The 20,469-nt window shown below is 46.9% G+C and overlaps 1 protein-coding gene and 1 pseudogene across 1 annotated transcript; both read right to left on the reverse strand.

The window, feature by feature from the left end:
• Nucleotides 1-1,335: 1,335 nt before the first annotated feature.
• LOC136325221 (keratin-associated protein 12-1-like) lies at nt 1,336-1,656 on the reverse strand. The gene has a single exon (XM_066259219.1). The coding sequence runs from the start codon at nt 1,654-1,656 to the stop codon at nt 1,336-1,338; it is 321 nt and encodes a 106-aa protein (XP_066115316.1).
• Nucleotides 1,657-6,890: 5,234 nt separating this feature from the next.
• LOC136325216 (keratin-associated protein 10-7-like) lies at nt 6,891-9,346 on the reverse strand (annotated as a pseudogene).
• Between the last annotated feature and the right edge of the window lie 11,123 nt (nt 9,347-20,469).

The raw sequence follows: 20,469 nt of genomic DNA on the forward strand, positions 1-20,469 counted from the left end.
TCTGGATGACCTCACTGAAGAAGTTCATCTTTGAGATTGTATTTTGACTTTTACACTATCTGACTCTTATCTTTCTATATCTCTGCTAAAATTCTCCATATGTTCATATATGTAATCCATGTTTTATACTCAATACTTTAACACATTAGACACAGTTAATTTAAAGTTTCTATCTGATTGCTCCAACATCTGGGTGATTTCTGAGTCCACTTGGGTTGATAGCTTTGTTTCTCAAAAATGGATTGATTTATCCCTACTTTTCTGTATGTCGTCTAAGCTTTAACTGACCCTCATATACCACTTACTGATGGAAATGGACACAAGTGGTGTTTCCTCCTGGAAATGGATCCAGTGGGTGTGTGTAGGGAGTTTGAATCAACCTGGCCAGATACTGACCTTGGTTTTGGTTTCGTTGTTATTGTGAGGACCTTCAGGGCACCCAAGACTTCAGGTTTCTTCATGGTGGGCTCCCTGTGGCTTATGCATAGGGAGAGGGCTGGGGCAGAGGGTGAGCAGGGTTCTTGCTCTGCTCTGAGTTTTCAGCTGCCCCTGTGCCTGGCACACAGAGGACCTCTGCCCGCATCTGCCTTTCTCCTGTGGAGACGGAGGCTGCTTGTGTAGCCGTGCTGGCTGGGCTGAATCAGGGGCAGGAGGGCTCTGTCATCCCTGCCCAGGATCAGACTGGAGCAGGCCCTGGGACTTGGAGGGCAAGCCTTTCTCAGACTTCCTGCCCCCCCCCACCTGGGATGGCAGACTCTGCTTTGTATGTGTGGGGGTTTCTGTGAGAGTTTCCTGCCCTCCCTGTACCTCCTTTGGGGTACCCCGTGAGACCTGGGGCCCAGGCCTGTTCTCTGTCCCCCACTCAGCAGGAGGGAAGATTTTCCTCTGCCCTTTCCCACAATGTCTTGGGTGGCGGATGTGGGGACGGCACCTTCCCCACCCCTCCCCCCATCAATGACCCCCCCACCTTCAGCTGAGCTTTCTGCCAAGAGCTCTTTGAGGAGGGGCTGCTGTGCTTAGGGAGGTATCCAACTTCAAAAACACGTGAAGGCAGAATAGAGGGACAAGCCGCATCAATAAAGCACAGTTTATTTGCCTCACACCAGGTGAGATTTCCTGCTGGAGACAGAGAAGGACGCTGAGCCCCAGGGCTTCCCTGAGGGTCACCAGGGATCCAGATCACCCCGTCACATGCTCGTCCTGGGTTTCAGAGGGGTTCTTGAACATGCTTTTCATCTGCCACGTGCAGAACTTGGAGGCCTGCTGAGGCCATTCTGGGAGACAGACAGGTGGGCCCACGTCTGCACTCGGAGCAGCTGGGTAGGAGATACATGGTCAGCAGCAGGAAAGGGTCCAACAGGAGATGGGTCTGTAGACCAGGGTGGGGCAGGAGGGCTGGACGCACCCAGAGGACTGGCAGGAAGAGGCCACACACATGACAGGTTTGTAGCTCACAGGCAGGCACACAGAGGACTGGCAGGAAGGGGCCATGCATACAATGGGTTTGCAGTTCACGGGCATGCAGCAGGACACCTGGCAGCTCACAGGCACGTACACGGCTGCCTTGCAGCTCACGGGACGGCACACGGAGGACTGGCAGGGGCTGGGCGAGCAGCAGCCAACCTGGCAGCCTGTGGAGCAGCTGGTGTGGCACATGTTGTCTTGGGGCTGGCTGGTGTGGGACTGGAGGGCAGTGATGTCTGCAGGCTCCTTCCCTGGCAGCCTTTATACCCAGGCTGTGGGCGTCCCGGAACACAGAAGCACGACTGTTGACTTCCTCATGGCTGTTTCCGCCGTGTTCCCAGCATCTTCTTTCCTGGGATGCACTTCCTATGTTAGGCTCCACCATAAATGAACTTGGCTTTGAGGCCAGGTTGCCCTTCTGTAAACAGGGTATTCTGGTTTGACTACATGGGGCTCATGTGGTTTTCCAGACCATAATTGTGCACAGAGCACCCTGATTCGACTCAGAGTACTGTGTTCTTTTAGTCAGTTTTCTCTCATGCCATCAATGAAGATTGAAGGCAATAACGTCGTTTGAGCTTTTATTCTGCACAGGGAACATTAAGGCTGGAGTCTGCAAACTGAAGTCTGCAGCGTGAGTCTGGCCTGCTGCCTGTTTGTAAATAAAGTTTTACCGGCTGCAGCCTTGTCCATGTCTGCGGCTGTCTAGGGCTGCTTTTGCACAAGCATGCTGAGCAGTTGTGGGAGAGACCAGGTGACAGCAAAGCCTGAAATGCTTACTATCTGCCTTTAAAGAAACTCTGCCCACTCCTGCCTTCTACTGATCCATACAGAAGTTTATTGTTTATGCAGCAAATATATACTGTGCGCTGGCAGTGGAGACAGTCTAGCCTCGTGAGCCTTCCCGGGCAACGAGTGAGTGGATGGAGAAAGGAAAGCACGAGGTGATTCCAGGGAGGGCTGGGTCCCAGAAAGGAAAACAGGTTCAGCAGAGAGAGTGGGTGGCTGGGGGCCCCTGCGAGGAGGCAATGCTGAGCTGCACTGGGTGACATGAAGGGCTCAGGATGGTGTGTGTTCCAGGCAGAGGCACCGTGGAGTGTGAGGACACTTTGCAGAAATGGCCATGCTCCAGGAGCAGTGAGCAACCCCACAGTCTGGGGTGCGAGGGCACAGGCGCAGGAACACAGATTCAGGTCATGCAACCCAAGCCTAGAAGAAGAAAGAGTTGCTGAACTTGAAGGCATGTCAGTAGAAATGATCCAATCTGAAGAAGAGGGAAAAAGAACTGGAAAAATGGAAAGGACTTCTGAGGCAACATCAAGAAGACTAACATGCAAGTACTTTTAACCCAAGAAGAGAATGACATTGAAACATAAGAATGTCTTGAAGAAATATGGACAAAATCCCCAAATTTGATTTGGAAAATTCTAACTTACAGATGGAAGAATCTCAGAACCCCAAAGTCCCTGCATAATTTGGCACGGATTCCAGAGTAAAACTAAGCAGGTTTACATGCCTGCTTCTGCTCTTTGTGGCAGGGTTGATGAGTAATCGGTTATGAAACAGTCTGTGTAAAGTGCTGAGCACACACCCGGCACCAAGCCAGGACCTGTTATTACTGTTACTGTGGTGATGTGGTTCTTGCACTCCCATAGGGAGCTCAACAGCATGGCTCTTGTCAGTTGGGAAGACCTTTTGGATCATTGAGTTTCCAAATCAAAATAGGGGACCCCCAGTGTAGCGAGTGTGACTGTGCTTGTGTGCACAAAGGATAGGGTATATAAAATTGGGGAGGACCTTAAAAATCATAATGGGACCCCTTGTTCTCTACCAATGGCCCTTCACTATCCAACCTGTTCTCTGGTTCCTGAAATCACAAGCCATTGGGTCAGAGACCTCCAGCCAAGAAGGAGCTTCCTGAACTGTCACTTGAACCAGGAAGAGGCCCACAGAGAGAGAGAAAAAGGGAGGAAAACCCAGCCAGGCAGCCATGAGAAAGCACCATGTATCTTGCTGCCAGGACGCTGCAACCTTGTGCAAAGGCTGCCTGGGCGAAGAGCCTGTGGACCAGCCCTGTCCTCTACTCTGACCCCACTCCAGGCCCATACCACCATGTGCCACACCAACTGCTCCACAGTCACCTGGGCTGTGTCCCAGCCTGCTGCCCTCCCCAGCGCTGCAGGAGCTCCTGCCGTGCCCCCTATGTGGCTCTGCTGTGTGGGCCCACGTGCAGTTCATCCAGCTCCTGTCAGCCAGCCTGCAGCTGCTCATCCCATGTCGCCCAGCAGCCTATAGTCAGGCCTCTTCCTGTAGCCTGGCCAGCTGTGTGCCTAGGCCCTGCCAGGTGACCAACTGCATGCCCCTGAGCTGGCCTGCTACCTGCCAGTGAGCTGCAGGCTGATTGTGTGCCTGGCCCTCTCCTGCCAGCCCTCTGGATGCTGCCAGCTTTCCTACCACACCCTCACCTGCCTACCGGTCCCCTGAGACACATGTTCCTATTGCTGAGCCTGCGGCCTCCCAAGACCCCTCCTTGTGGGGTCAGAAGCAGCTGGTTGCATGAACTCCTATGAGGCAGTCCAGACCTCTGGACCTGACTAGATCGCCTTGAAGCAAGGCTGCTTGATCCCAGCCACCCAGGCTGAAGGCCTTTCTCCCAGTGCCTCTGGCTGGTTCATCCCACACTGGCAGGTGCCAGTGTCCGGGCCCTGCAGCTTCCAGCATCTAAGGCCCAGTACATATTGGAGTGTGATGCTCACTGAATGTGGCAACGTCTCTCCTTCAATATCTTTCCTCAAACTGCTCCTTGAGGTGGTTTTCTGAGGATTCTGGAAAGTTCATTCTGCAGAGAAGGCCCAAGTTATCATGGCCATGCCCACAAAAATGAATTAAGGTCGGTTGAGGCCCTGGACGCAGAAGAAAATATTGGGCCCCTTAAAAAAAGAGAGAGACAGGGAAGATAAAAATACATGTTAACCATTTCTATTTTTTCTGAAGTGAGAAACAGGGAGGCAGAGAGACAGACTCCTGCATGTGCCTGACCGGGATCTGCCTGGCAAGCCCACTAGGGGGCGATGCTCTGCTCATCTGGGGGCATTGCTCCACTGCAGTCAGAGCCATTTTAGCACCTGAAGTTGAGGCCATGGAGCCATCCCCAGTGCCTGAGCCAACTTTGCTCCAATGGAGCCTTGGCTGTGGGAGGGAAAGAGAGAGATAAGGGAAGAGAGAGATAGAGAGAAATGAGAGGGGGAAGGGTAGAGAAGCAGATGGGTGCTTCTCCTTTGTGCCCTGGCCAGGAATCGAACCTGGGTGTTTCACACGCTGGGCCGACGCTCTCCCACTGAGCCAACCAGCCAGGGCTAAACCATATTTTTAAATAAATAAAAATATTATGTACTATTAATGTTAAAATTGCACATATGAAACCAAACTTGGTGTCATTAGAAAAAAATGTCAAGTTGGCATTTTGTGGGGCCCTTCAGAAGTTGGGGCCCAGGGTGCAAGCCCGTTGCACCCTCCACTAAATCCGCCTCTGCATGCCCAGGACTGACCACTCAAAGGCCACCTCTGGAGTAATGGGTGTGCTCTTAGAGCCCAGCCACAGAGGACTGCCAGGGTTTCCTTTGTCCCACGTTGTCCCTTGGACTTACGAGGTCAGTTCTTAGTTTTCTCTGTGTGGGACTGAAGGCAAATCACTAGCTTTCTGACCTGACCCCCTGTAGGTAATAAGATCTCCTGCTCCCACTCTAGCTAAAGTAAAAAAAACTTCACACTCCCTTGAAAAGTATGACTCCTCCTTTGCCCAGTCGTCGGGAGAGGGCATGGTGACAACTTGACAACTTCTGTGGTTCCTCAGAGATGTCCACATCCTAATCTCAGAACCTTGAGACTATGTTCTTTATAAGCAAAGTGACTCTGAAGATGGGGGACAATGAAGGGTCTTTGTCTGGGAGAAGATCCTGGGTTTTCCAGGGAGCTCGGTGTCAGCACAGGGACTCAGGAGGAGGGCAGCAGGGACTGGGCTACAAAGAGGAGGCCCTGGGAAGATGGAGGCAAGATGCTAACCTGTTGGCTTGGAGCATGTAAATGTAGAATGTGGTGGGGGCCTCTAGAGAGGGACAAGGAACAGATTTTTCCCAGGAGCCTGTGGAAGGGTCTAGCCCTGCCTATGCCTTGATTTTAGCCCAGAGAGACCCATGTCAGACTCTGGCCTCCACAGCTGTGAGACGATGAATTTGCATTGTTGTAGCCACTGTGTTTGTGGACATTTATTTGGGTCATAGGACAGAACCGACTTTTCTGTTGCACAATCTCCAATGTCCACTCTTCCTTACAATGCTGCTGACTGCCGCATGATCATCAAGGTGGGAGAAGCATGGGGAGGAGGGGATGGTGTCTCAGTGGGCTGCAGCTGGTTTCCCATTGCCCTGCTGTGGGGACTTTGAACCCCTTCCTTCTCAGTTGGCTCCCCCTGCTGAGCCCTCAACCCCACACCCACTAGCCTGGAGAGGAGGCCCCACTCTAAGTGGTCCATTCCCTTCTCAGGTGCTTGGTTGGCAATGGGTTCCTTCTGCCCAGGTCTGTCCTGCTTCAGGATCTCCCCTGGCCGGAGTCTACCCCACCCTTGCCCCCAAGGGTCCCCCTGGACAGTGGGGACTCTCAGGCAGCATTGCCCTTAGCCCTCCCACCCATGGAGAATCCAGCACTAATTCTGCCCGTGTCAGACCCAGGTCATGGTGGTCTTCCCTGCAGGAGACACTGTCACATAGATCCTGACCAACAGGGTTTCTTCTGCGCCCCAACTCACCCTTAACCTGGACAGACAGGGGGACTGGTGTGGGTAGGAGCTCACAGCCACTCAGGGTGTATGCCTGCAGCACCCACACTGCCTCCTGGGCCCAGCCTTGGAAGGCTGTCCACTGCAGGGAGGGTGGGCCGCTGGGGTCAGAAGGGGAAACAAGTGTGCAGATGGCATCCCTGTCAGATCTTGTTACTCAACCACTCTGAACTCAGATTTGAGAACAGCTCTTTATTTTCTGGCTTCTACCAGATGGGGCACCCACAGCCCAGATTGGGAGTGGTAGAGGGGGCTCAAGGGAGGACAAGGACGCAAACACATATTTTCTTGCACAAACATTTTTTATAGCACTTGCCCTTTGTCATATGGAAAGCAAGCTCTCAATCCTACAAAGGAGGCCCCTGGGGATCTCAAGTCCACCCCCAGCGAAGGATTTGTGGGTCATCTCTTCTCAAAAAGGGATGGACTTCACGTTCAAATCTGCATTAGGCAGCAACTGTGTGTCCACCAATGGGAGAGGGGAGGGAGGAGCTTCTGGGAGAGGAGAACTGTGTTCAGGAGCAAGGACAGCAGCCTAAGAGGCAGAAGATTGAGCTGGTCAGCAGCAGGACTTCTGCACCGAGGCAAGGACTCAGCAGGTTTGATGAGAGCACACAGGATGGCAGACAAGGGACACACAAGACGCCTGACTGCAACAGCTGGACTGGCAGGAGGTGGAGGCACAGCAGGAAGAGTTGGACACACAGCAGGCAGGTCTGCACACAGGGTGGCAGATAAGGGACACTCAAGAGGAAGGTCTGCAGCAGGGCTGGCAGCATGAGGAGGCTGGGCAGTGGGCAGTTCCAGAGAAGATAGGCACACAGCACACAGACTTGTAGCAGACAGATGTACATCAGACAGGCTTGCAGCAGACGGGCTCGCAGCAGTCACACAGCAGGCCTGCTGGCAGGGGGAGGAAGTGCAGCAGGAGGGTTGGCAGCTAGATTGCTGGCAGCACAAGGGCGTGGAGGAGCTGATTTAGGCTGATTGGCAGGGATAGGGCCCATATGCCACATGGAAGCAGGGGCTGGACTCACAGCTCACTGGGGCACAAACAAGGGTCAAGAAGGGGACTGTGACACAGCAGCTGGGGACACAGGAGGTGAGCTGGTAGCAGCTGGTGACACAGCAGGTGGGCTGGCAGTAGCTCTAGACTGTTGTCCACCTGCCAAGAAAGGTTGGTGCAAGAGTCACAGGAACTGGGCTGGCTATGGTCATTTTAGGAGTAGGGGCTGAAGGACAGTGTGAGTCAGTATGAGTGTGTGAGGTGTCTGGGCTTTCAGCTACCACCTGGCCAGGATGCTGGAATGAGCACTGCAGTCCTTGGGTTCACGGAGGGATAATCAGGTGGGCAAGGACACGGACTGTGGGGCCAGGCACTGACTTACAGTCTGGCCATGGGTGGCCACTGTGCCATGAAGGCAAGTGTGGTTCAAGAGCCCATAGCGGCTGACAGGGATGGTGGAAGTGTCCATGTGTCCCTCACCTCCAGACCTTGGCTCCAAAAGCTGCTTTCAAAGATAGCCCTGGGTGCTGTGCTGGGTCTGGGGTCCCACAAGGCTTAGTGGGGGCCTGCCGTGTGGGGTTCACAGAGGCCTGCATCAGGTGTCTGTAAGGCCAGTAGTCGCAGCCATCACAGCCAGGCACATGCAGGTTCCCATTAGAATCAGGCAGACAGTAAAGAAACTGTGGAGACTAAAACTGGTGAGCCATTCCTTTATTCTAGCCTCACACCTGGCAGGTGAGTAAAAACACTCAGGGCTCCAAAACCCACTCATTCAGAGCTCACAAAGTTACTGACACATCCTGGATTTCCTAGAATCAAAGACCCCACCAGCTTAGTCACCTCTGGTTCCTCATCTGCACACCCTCTCCCTTCTCCTCTCTGCACAAACTGGCTTCTCCTTCAGCACCCTGCCATCTTGGCGGCTTCTTCTTCCCCTTCTTCTCCTTCTTCTTCTTCTTCCTCCCTCTCCTTCTCCTCCTCCTTCCCCCACCCCTCCTTCTTCTCTCTTCTAAAAAACTGCTGGGCCCACAAAGACCCCTCCTCCAGCACACATTAGATTAACAATGGCCCTTCCCAAGCAGGAAAATAATTAGCAATTTCCACCAGAGCCATTTTTAACAATAAAAGTGAGCAAACTCAGAAAATACAGATTTTACAAATTCATTTGCCCAAGACTGTCCCTCATCACGCTATCCCCTATGTGTCCACAGACAAACAGAAGGTCATAGTGAAACAGAAGTGGCTTTATTAGGAATCAGAGGTGACATCACTGCCTAGGTGGGACCAGGCCACCTGGGGCACCAGGATTCACACACAGGGCAGAGGTGGAGCTAAGAGGGGGCATCTGTGTGGCCAGCATCAGGAAGGATGTGCTGAGCATCATGAGTCCTTAAATGAGGGGCTGGGTCAGGAGGAGGAGCTAGTCCTGTCTCCTGTGGTTCTGAAAGTCAGCCTTCTACTGGGGAAGGACCCTGGATGAGGTCTAGAAAGAATCAGCAGCAGGAATTCATGGCCGAGGTAGGGACACAGCAGGCAGGGCGGGGGCACACAGGGTGGCAGAGCATGGAGGCTGGGCGGCAGCTGGGCTGGCAGGAGGAGGGGGCACAGCAGGAGGAGGTGGGCACACAGCAGGCAGGTCTGCACACGGGGCGGCAGATCAGGGACACGCAGGAGGAAGGTCTGCAGCAGGATGAAGAGATGGAGCAGGGGGTGGCCCCAGAACTGATGGGCACACAGCAGACAGGCTTGTAGCAGATGGGCTTGCAGCAGACGGGCACACAGTAGATGGGCTGGCAGCAGCTGGAGACACAGCAGGTGGGCTGGCAGCAGCTGGAGACACAGCAGGTGGGCTGGCAGCAGCTGGAGACACAGCAGGTGGGCTGGCAGCAGCTGGGGGCACAGCAGGAGGGCTCACAGCAGCTCTCTAGACAGTCATCTGCATGCCAAGAGGAGTCAGTGCAAGAGTCACAGGAACCAGGCTGGCAGACGCGGCTGCCATAGCTCAGGTCGCTGGAGCAGACAGACAGAGTGGACATGGCCATGGTGGGACAGAGGAGCTGGAGGAGGGTGTGCGTGTGTGAGTGTGTGAGTGAGTGTGAGTGTGAGTGTGAGGTGCCTGGACTTTCAGCTTTTATACCCTCGCTGGCTGGTGTTGTCCCCCTGAGCAGCTCCCCACGCCTTCTCTTCCTTGTTGGTGTTGAGAGCCTGTTGCAGGGGAATCCTCATTACTGCTAGTTTATTTTCTACAATTAGTTGTTACTCATTAAACTTGTGAGCATGTTGCAGGATGTGTTCCTCATCTCTTGTTTGTTTGGCTCCAGAAAACATATGGAAAATATTTGAGCCTTTTTTTTTTTTTTGCTGGGTTGGGGATAAGCTCTGAACACTTTCCAGTGATGAATTCTGGTTCCTTTTCTCCTGTGTTTGTAGTGGTTTAACATGTTTTTGTGCATTAAGCATTTTAAAATACAAGTGTAAAATGAAACTTGCTCATCTTATAAAGTACATCTGTACACAGGCTGGGGGCATAGAGAACTAAGCCCCTCCGTCATCACCCTGCCTCTGTGCGGAGAACACTCAGGAGTTGCAGCACCCCGGGAACTAGCTCTTTCTCTTCTCCCCTTTCCTTCGTGACGCTCTCAGATGCCCCCTTCTGCCATACTGCAGGCTGTGCCCGGATGTTTTCCCATTTTCATTTTGCCATGGTAACATAGCAAAGACTCTTTTAGACGTGTTGGAGGCAGAGGTGGATTTAAAGGCGGTTGCACCAGGCACACGCCCTGGGCCCTGCAAACTCCAGCTTTACACTTTTTTCTTATGTAAGAGACCCAATATTTTCTTCTGTGCTCAGGCCTCAACTGACCTTAATCTGCCTCTGGTTGGAGGATTTCACATTTGAAGATGCCTTGTATGTCTAAAAATCATCAAGTTACCTTCACACTTTGTGTTTTAAAATAAGTTTGCTTAAATGTCAAAGATGTGTTTGTTTTTTCTCATGGTGTCAAATATTCCTGACAAGAGTTGGTCTGTATTTGTCTATTTTTTTTACAAATTGTTTGTTTATTTATTATTTATTTATTTACATGTTTATATTGTAACTCTCCAAGAGCATTTGTCCTTCTCTTCATTTTTGTTTTAAAACCTCATGTCTTGGTTTTTCAACTTGTGTGTTGCTCTATGTTCTGTGATCAGAGCTCCATGTGAAAGCCCATTCCAGAAAGTACTTTTGTTCTATTCAAATATGAGTTCATCTCTCCTGGTCTCTACTTTTCTGACTCCTATTAGATGTCTGGTCTTCTGAAAATTGCCTCCGTATCTCTCAATTTTTCTTTCACTTCCCACATGTTTATCATTTGCTTTCTTTTCTAGAAAATTCTCTTGACTTTGTCTTTTAGACCACAGTTCTGTCATTCTTCAGTACTTATTTATTAAGCCCTCATACTGACTCTTCCTCTCATTTTTAAAACTATTTCTTTCAATTACATACATTATTATATTTGTTTCCAATGGACACCACAGTGATTAGTTATTATATAACTTACTAATTGATCATGCCAATAAATCTGTTCCCCTAATTTTTTTTCAAGCATTATTTGATTACACTGGGGAACAAAATTTTTGTTGTGTCCACAAAAACACTTGTTCTTACCTAATTCGAGTGTGCTGATCTCAAATCTGACATTAGTTTTTTTCTGTAAGCTACAGTTTTTTTGCAATTCAAGATTTTAGGTTTTTATCTTATTGTAAAATTTTCAACATTTAGTTTAACATAATGAAGTAGAATGTCTTCTTGGGCATCATCTTTGTGAAAATATAATAATTTATATAATGCAGTAAATACACGAATAGACTAAAAGATATGATTGCATCAGAATTTGTCTACAATTTTGAAATAGAACATATTAAAACACTTATTTTAATGGAATACTACTCAGCCATAAGAAATAATGACATTGGATCATTTACAACAACATGGATGGACCTTGATAACATTATGCTGAATGAAATAAGTAAATCAGAAAAAACTAAGAACTGTATGATTCCATACATAGATGGGACATACAAATGAGACTAAGAGACATGGACAAGAGTATGGTGGTTATGGGGGGGGGAGTGAGAGGAGAAGGAGGGGGTGGGGTGAGGGGAGGGGCACAAAGCAAACCAGATAGAAGGTCACGGAAGACAATTTGACTTTGAGTGATGTGTATGCAACGTAATCAAATGTTAAAATAACCTGGAGATGTTTTTTCTGAACATATGTACCCTGATTTATTAATGTCACCCCATTAAAATTAATAATTAAAAAAATAAAATTTAAAAATAAAGTAAAAAAATACTTATTTTAATCATAAAATTTGTGCAAAACTTATTTAAATTCTATTCAGGCAAAAATTTGCATTTGTGTACTTGTTGAGGACAATCTTGTTTGATGCTCCAGCAGTAGTCTGCTCATCACTAACAGCTCCAAGATTTTCAGGAAACCTATCAAAGTGACTGTTCAAGAAGTGAATCTTAACATTCATGTTACATCCAATGTTGCAGAAAGCCAACAGCATCCTTTGAACCAGAAGTTCATAGTTTTCTGCTTTTTTGTTGCCAAGGAAGTTCTTTGTAACTGCCATAAAAAGACTGCCATGCTGCTTTCTCCTCCTTATTCATCTTCCTGGCAAATTCTTCATCACGTGTGAGGGTTCAAATTTGAGGTCCATCAAATACACCTGCTTTTATCTTCTTGAAAGATAAGGCAGGAAAAGCAGAAATAATATGTTGAAAGCATTCACTTTCTCTATTCAAAGCCTGAACAAACTGCTTCATTAAGTCAAGTTTGATGTGAAGTGGGGGGAAAATGATCCTGTCTCGATTAACTACAGGTTCATTCACAATATTTTGCATCCCTACTTCCAGAGCTTCATGTTTCGGCCACTCCTTCTGTGTCCAGTGTTTCTCCTGAGCTCGGCTGTCCCACAAACACAGAAAGCAAGGATACTTTGTGAAACCTCTCTGTTGTCCTAGCAGGAAATTTACCATTTAAGATCCACACAAATGATCCAGTTATGCTTCTCATACTTCAGAAAGTCGAGGACAATTTTTTTTTTTAAATTTATAAATAAATTTTTATTTTAATGGGGTGACATCAATAAATCAGGGTACATACATTCAAAGAAAACATTTCCAGGTTATCTTGTCATTTAGTTCTGTTGCATACCCATCACCCGAAGAGAGATCATCCTCAGCCACCCTCCATCCAGTTCTCTCTGTACCCCTCCCTCTCCCCCTTTCCCTCCTTCCCTCCCCCCACCCCCATAGCCACCACACTCCTGTCCATGCCTCTTAGTCTCGCTTTTATGTCCCACCAATGTATGGAATCCTGCAGTTCCTGTTTTTTTTTCTGATTCGCTTATTTCACCCCACACAATGCTACCAAGACTCCACCATTCCTCTATAAGAGATCCGATGTCACCATTTCTCCTAGCTGAATAATATACCATGGTGTATATGTGCCCCATCTTCTTCATCCAGTTCTCTATTTTTTTACAGTGATTAAAAGCCTTTAAGCAAACTCTTGGCCAATACAGCAAGAATCCCTAAGAGAGTAGTGTCCTTAACATGTTCCCCAAGTCCAAGTTGGCCCCATCACCATGCCAAATCCCTGAAAAATGCAACCCAGCCACAGTTCAGCTTGTTAGGAGCTGTCACAGGGAGCAGGAGTCCATGAAATTTCCCCACAGGAAAAGTCCGCATGGCACTGGAATTGTTGTCACCATTCTATACTTTGCAGCTCATGTCCAAGTCCCAATGACCACTGCTTCTAGCTGGTAATGATTCAGGTAGACTGGAAAAAGCCATTTGCAGCATGCGTGGATATGGAGCTTCTGTTCTCCTCTGCCTGGAGAGTTGAGACCAGGTTGCTTTTCCCTGGAGCTCTGCGACTGTGGCCTGGTAAAGAGAACCTTGGGATACACTAAGCTGGGTGGCAAAGGTAAATTCATAATACAAGTTGGCAAAAGGAGGAAAGAGAGCTCTAAATTAGGAGTAGGTCCCAGCCTGAAATATGAGTGGGACATTGAGGTAGGAGGGATAAAGGAAACACTATATATTAAGCAAAGCAGCAGAAAATAGGACTATCAACACCCACAACAGAGATCTTTGAGGGAAGAATAAAAAACCTGACTATTCAGGCAACACATAGTTAAGTGGCCCTTGTGCGAATGAGATCAGTTTACCTGCTTCTTGGAAGAAATACCCTAGGCTCGTCCACAGTGTCGTAGATGGGGCCAACGTCCCTGGGCACCTTCAGCCTTCAGTGGCAAACCCCAGCTTTCTGGGCAAGGTTAGGTCATAGGTGGCTGGAGCAGGGCTGGAAGAGACTGAACCCTCCCTTAGAGGAGCGAGGGGGAAGCCTACCTTTCAGTGTCCCTGTTTCTCGAGGACAATTTTTATGTCATTTTTATCTTCTCATAGATGAGTTGAACAACCAGTTGGAACCGCTGCATAAACATTACCACTGTGAGAACACATTTCAGACTCCGTTTAGAGCTGTCAAGAAATAGCCGCCAGGACTGACCTGTGGTGGCGCAGTGGATAAAGCGTCGACCTGGAAATGCTGAGGTCGCCGGTTCGAAACTTGCCTGGTCAAGGCACATATGGGAATTGATGCTTCCAGCTCCTCCCCCTTCTCTCTCTCTGTCTCTCTCTCCTCTCTCTCCTCTCTAAAAATGAATTAAAAAAAAAAAAAGAAATAGCCGTCATTCTGTTGAACTGTAAGTGGTAACACCTAGCTGGCTGAGAAGACTACTGATATCATGACAGTAAACAAAGTGTTTGTCTTCGGAGAAAAAGTCCACAAAAATTTGTTCATGCTTCCTGAAACGGGATACTTTAGCTGATAGGTGAAGTACATTCTTTTCTTGAAACCTGGAGGCTAATAACTCAGCTGCTTTCTTTGATAGTCTCAAATCTCTTACTAAGTTATTCAATTTGGGTTGGCTAAACTGCTGAGGGGTTAATGACTGCTTGGCATCAGAAGAAGACCCTTCATATTCTATACCCATTTCCTCGTGCATCTTATCAAAATACACTTGATCACTATGTTCACTTTCTTCATCCTTAGAAGAAATAAAACCATTGAAAACTGGAACCGGGAGTGTCTCAGAGTGTGGGATAGGTCGTATTGCTGAAGGAATATTAGGATATGTGATCATATGCTGTTTTTTCTTGCCAATGCCCTTTGTATGGATCAGACAAAAATAACAGTCACTGCTGTGGTCCTTAGGTTCATGCCAAACCATGGGAATACCAAAAGGCATTACTTTGCATTTTCCTTTTGTCCAGTCACGAAGCATTTTCTCACAATTATGACACACAATATTAGGAGCCCAATTCTTGTCTTGATCGCCAAGGGGAACTTGAAAATAGGCAATATATGCATGTGTCACAAATGATGAAATATTGTACCTTTGACGTTGAAGTGTGTAACAGCCACATATATAACAGAAGGTGTCAGGACTATTCTTACATTTACGCCTACTTGAAGAAACCATGATTCAATCTTAAAACAAAGTAAGAGGGTGTTTTTATCAGATAATAATTTTTTACATTTAAAAACAACTACAGTTATGTAAAAGTGGTATTTGTAAAACATTAATTGCCTTGCGGTTATGTTCAATCCAAGAGTCGTTGCCCTTTAACTCCAATTTAAAAACAAATGCATCCATTAACTGTAACAAAAAGAAATTAAAATTGCATAAAAACTAGAGCATGCACCAAAAAACGGATTTTAGATTTAGAATCAGCGATGCAGAAATATATAGAAACAGTTCTAAAACCTTATGCAACAGAAAATGAAAAAAATTTGTTCCCCAGTGTTATGTTTCGTAGCAGCTTGATGTCATCCTGTGGTGTGAATGCAATATGTTCCTCATGACTCTGATGGGGTTAGTAAGCGTTTGAACAAGCTTCCCATCATTTTCTAACAATCTGTTTCATTGTATGTCCTTAAGGCTGCTCCTTGGTGTCAGTCATCTGATTTTCTGAATAAATGAAGGAGCAATTTTAGTCTTGTGCATTGGGGTCTTGTTCCAATGTACACTAATCTGTTTCCCTCTTCCTCTATGTTTTACAAACATATACAATGTCCTGGTGAGCCCTCTTCTTGTTATTAGGCTGTTTTGATTTAGTTTCTTTTCTTAGTTTTGAAATATCCTTTCAGTGGGTGTTGAGGGGTTGTGAGAGAACCATGTGCCTCCTCCCCTTTCCAGAACTGAAGAAGTTTGTGCTGCTTTAGGGAAATGACAATAATGTTTATGACAGCTCCAAGACAGGGCCTAGTGGTTCTGTACTCTGAGACATGACCTGTCACAGTCTGAGTGCGTTCCAAAGGCAGCCAAGGTGCAAGGACCACTTTTATAGCCATAAAAACGCTGCCTGAAGGAAACGTCCTGGACAGAGGACAGTGATCACCAGGAAATCTGAGAACCTGGAGTGTGATGTTTCTTGGCCATAAGGGGTATGCACTGTCAGTCCCCAAGCCCTACTCCCACCCTGGGTGGCCTTGGGTTTTGTGGGTGAGCATGGTAAGGGAATGTGGGCTCAAGGCTAGTAGGATCTGAGAAACCTGACACTGCCTTCTGGGTCAAGTATAATGGTTTCCTCTACTCTCCCTCCAGCTGTCCTAGGGACCTGCTCAATCACACGAGTGTTAGGACTTTCCATGTCTTCTTCTCATCTATGACCCATGCCCTTTCGTATAGCTTTTTTCTCTTTGGCCTATGGACTACATATATCACTGGCCAAGGTGTCTTCTGACTGCTTTAGCACAACTCTTTAATAAGGGGCTAAGCTGACCTGAGCCAAGTGTGAGCACCTCTCACTGAGTTTGGGTCTAGGATCAGGAAGCCTTTGGTTGAGTCTGATGCAGAAGGTTCAAGGAAAGATTAATGATCAATTGATTTCTGAACACAGGAATAAAGTGTCTGGGCATCTGAGTGAGAGAAGCAGTGCCGTGGCCCCTGGCCCTGGCTGGGCCGACAGCGGGGGCCTGATGGCAGGAAGATGATGGAGGGAAGTGTGGAGAGCTGTGTGGCAGAAGCCACTCCAGTGCCCCCATACACGTTTCTTTTCCCTTCCCCAAGTGTGTGCTTTCCTCTTATTGCACTCCTATATCATTGACTGGGGAGTCAGGACAGCACTGGGTGAGGACTGACCTGCGAGGCCCTTGCGTCCTGCTCCTGAAGCTGGTGGCAGCGCTACCCTCAGCTCAGGACTCAGCGGACGTTTCCTGGTCGTAGCAGAGCTGTCACTGTTCATGAGGTTTCTTTCTGTCCCTACTTTACCAAGAATTTTGCTTTGTAAAGAACGAGTAGAATCTTCTGTATGTGTGTTCATCTGTGGAGAGGTCTAATGTCTTCTCTGCTCTCATGCATCAGTATAGTTAATGTTATGATTTCTAACTTGCATTTTGAGATATACTCTACTTAATAATGGTTTATTATTCTTTTAATGTAGCTTCATATATAATATTTTAAGGTTTTTACTTAGAAAATTAAATTTAATGGGGGTGACATTGATCAATTAGAGTACATAGTTTCCAGGTAAACATTTCTATAGCACATAGTCTACGGCCATACCACCCTGAACGCGCCCGATCTCGTCTATAGCACATAAACTGTTGATTGTGTTGTGTGCCCATCACCCGAAGTCACCCAAAGTCAAATGCTTCATATTGAATTTGCTAAGATTTTATTTAGAATCTCCTACTTTGTGTTCTTAAATGGGATACATCCACAGTCAGTTTCTCTTTCTTTGTCTCTCGTTGCTGGTTTGGCATGTCAACAAGTGATCATTGGAGACAATTCAATGCCAACAGGAATCCCCACTTTGGGGTACAATGAAGAATGAAACTTTATTCAGTGAAAAACAGCTCAATTGTGATATAGCACAGCTGTGAGGCAGCCCTCGGACCAGGCCGTTCTCCAGCTAGACAGCTCTGCTCTGCTCCATGTGGGTCTGCCTGGGCCTGCTCTGGCCTGCTCCAGCCTGCACTGGTCTGCTCCGGCCTGCTCTGGTCTGCTCCGGCCTGCACTGGTCTGCTCCAGCCTGCACTGGTCTGCTCTGGCCTGCACTGGTCTGCTCCAGCCTGCACTGCTCTGGTCTGCCCTGGTCTGGGGCAGCTTTGTTAGGCTTGCTTGCTGGTTTACTGGTTGCAAGACCTTGGCTCGATTAGTGCATGAGCACATGGCCGTGCCACATGTGTATGGCTTATATAAGGCTAGGGGTGCTTGCGCTCAGGAAGATTGTGGAAGCGCGGGTTGCCTGCCCAACACTGTGAGGGGCCATTTTGCTGTTCGTTTGCCTGAGAGGCCGTTTTCCCTGCCTGTGTGTGTTTGTCCACTGTTGTGAGTCTTTAATTAAATGAAATGGCTCAACCCTTTCTGGCTCTGCAGTTTTTCTACCATCTGCCCAAATCCAATGTGAACCTGCCTGGCCATGGCCATAAGCATTACACCCTGGCCTGCGCTGGTCTGCCCCAGCCTGTGCTGGTCTGCTCTGGCCTATGCTTGTCTGCTCCTGCCTGCACTGGTCTGCTCTGGTGAGAGGCATCAGAGTTTTGCCAGGGTTAGATAAACCTGGAAAATTTCTGACTTATTATAAGCTCTGGGCTGTTTTAAATATCATAAGAAAAAGTTTTATGTTGATAGCTGATGGTTTATACCTTGAAACCTTCTAAGTCTGTGCCTTTTAAATAATTAAATATTTCTGTTTATTTTCTATATTTTCTTTGGATACCCTCACAATTAAATTTTTTATTTTGTTAATCAATGTGGATAATTTACATTTTTTAGAATATGGTTTATTTCACTTATATTTTCAAATTGGAAATGGAATGAGGTCTTTTTGTTTTTAACAGATTTACAAAGATATAATTCACATGCAATAAAATTCACCCACTTGAAGTACACAATCTGCAGTTTTTAGTATACTAACAGAGTTGTGCAACCATCACCGTTATTTAATTTTAGACTATCCTTCCCCCCAAACCCTGTGACCATTAGCCATCATTCTCCATTTTCTCCCCCACCCAGCTCTGGAGATTCCTTATAAAAGGAATCAACATGTGGCCTTTTGTGTCTGGCTTCTCTCACTCGGCATAAAATTCTTAAGGTTCATCCACTGTAGCACATAAGAGCTTCACTCCTATTCATGGCCAAGTAATACTCCAGTGTGGCCAGACACCACTGAGTTTCTCCATTCTTTAGCTAATGGTCATTTGGGTTATTTCCACTTTGTGGTTAATGTGAAATGAACAGTGCTGCTGTGAACACTGGTGTATGAGTTTATATTTGAACCCTGGTTTTCAATTCTAGTTGGTAGATGCCTAGAAGTATCCTCATTGGGCCATATTGTGACTCTAACATTTTGAGAAACTTTTCCAAAGTGGAACAGAGGTTCTGAGGAAGCAGAAAAAGACAGCTAATGGGGCAGTCAGAAAGGATGAGGTTGAGATGTCCTTGTGAGGAGTGTTCCCAGGAAACCAGGGCAGGCTGGGTCCTGTCCATGCCTTTGATGACAGGGTATGCAGAGGTGACAGGACCAAGTGGGGGAAGTTAGCGAGCGAAGCGTGGGCACTCTGTACCACTGGCTGTTCCGATGCTGAGGTGGAGAGGACACCAAAGGGAGGGGCTTAGGACCACTGTGTGTTGAAGTCCCAGGACCAAGATTTGGGCTCCAGCCACCACCCTAGAACCAGAGCAAGAAAACCCACGTCTCTGTGCTTGTCGCACACTCACTTGTCCCTTCACAGGGACTTGGCTTTGCTTTTGGGAAGGTGAACATGCCTGTCAGGTTGGCCACTGGCTTCTGCTGACTGTCCTGGGGATCTTCTTCAGGGAAGAGCAAGAGAGATGACTGTTTAAAAAATGTCATTGGAATTTTGATGGGAATTGCATTAAATTTGTATATTGCTTTGGGTAATATGGCCATCTTGATTATATTTATTCTTCCTATCCAAGAGCAAGGGATATTCTTCTATCTCATTGTATCTTTTTCGATTTCCCTAACAATGGTTTGTAGTTTTCATTATATAGGTCCTTTACATTCTTTGTTATGTTTATTCCTAGGTATTTTATTTTTTTTGTTGCAATCGTGAAGGGGATTATTTTTTTGAGTTTGTTCTCAAATGTTTTATTGTTGGCATATAGAAATGGAACAAAAAAAATCATCAGATTTATATGAAACAATAAAAAACCCCGAATAGCCAAAGCAATCCTAAAGAAAAAGAACGAAGCTGGGGGCATTACAATACCTGACTTCAAACTATATTATAGAGCCATGACAATCAAAACAGCATGGTATTGGCAGAAAAATAGACACTCAGACCAACGGAACAGAATAGAAAGCCCAGAAATAAAACCACATATATATGGTCAAATAATTTTTGATAAAGGGGCCAACAACACACAATGGAGAAAAGAAAGCCTCTTCAACAAATGGTGCTGGGAAAACTGGAAAGCCACATGCAAAAGAATGAAACTCGACTACAGTTTGTCCCCTTGTACTAAAATTAATTCAAAATGGATCAAAGATCTAAATATAAGACCTGAAACAATAAAGTACATAGAAGAAGACATAGGTTCTAGACTCATGGGCCTTGGTTTTAAAGAGCATTTTATGAATTTGACTCCAAAGGCAAGGGGAGTGAAGGCAAAAATAAATGAGTGGGACTACATCAGACTAAGAAGTTTTTTCTCAGCAAGAGAAACTGATAACAAAATAAACAGACAGCCAACTAAATATATTTTCAAACAACGGCTCAGATAAGGGCCTAATATCCAAAATATACAAAGAACTCATAAAACTCAACAACAAACAATCCAGTAAAAAATGGGAAGAGGACATGAATAGACACTTCTCCCAGGAGGAAGTACAAATGGCCAACAGATATATGAAAAGATGCTCATCTTCATTAGTTATTAGAGAAATGCAAATCAAAACTGCAATGAGATACCACCTCACACCTGTTAGATTAGCTATTATCAACAAGACAGGTAATAGCAAATGTTGGAGAGGCTGCGGAGAAAAGGGAACCCTCCTCCACTGTTGGTGGGACTGTAAAGTAGTACAACCATTATGGAAGAAAGTATGGTGGTTCCTCAAAAAACTGAAAATA

The sequence above is a fragment of the Saccopteryx bilineata genome, chromosome 2 (genome assembly GCF_036850765.1).
Source record: "Saccopteryx bilineata isolate mSacBil1 chromosome 2, mSacBil1_pri_phased_curated, whole genome shotgun sequence".
In the NCBI taxonomy this organism is placed as follows: Eukaryota; Metazoa; Chordata; class Mammalia; order Chiroptera; family Emballonuridae; genus Saccopteryx; species Saccopteryx bilineata.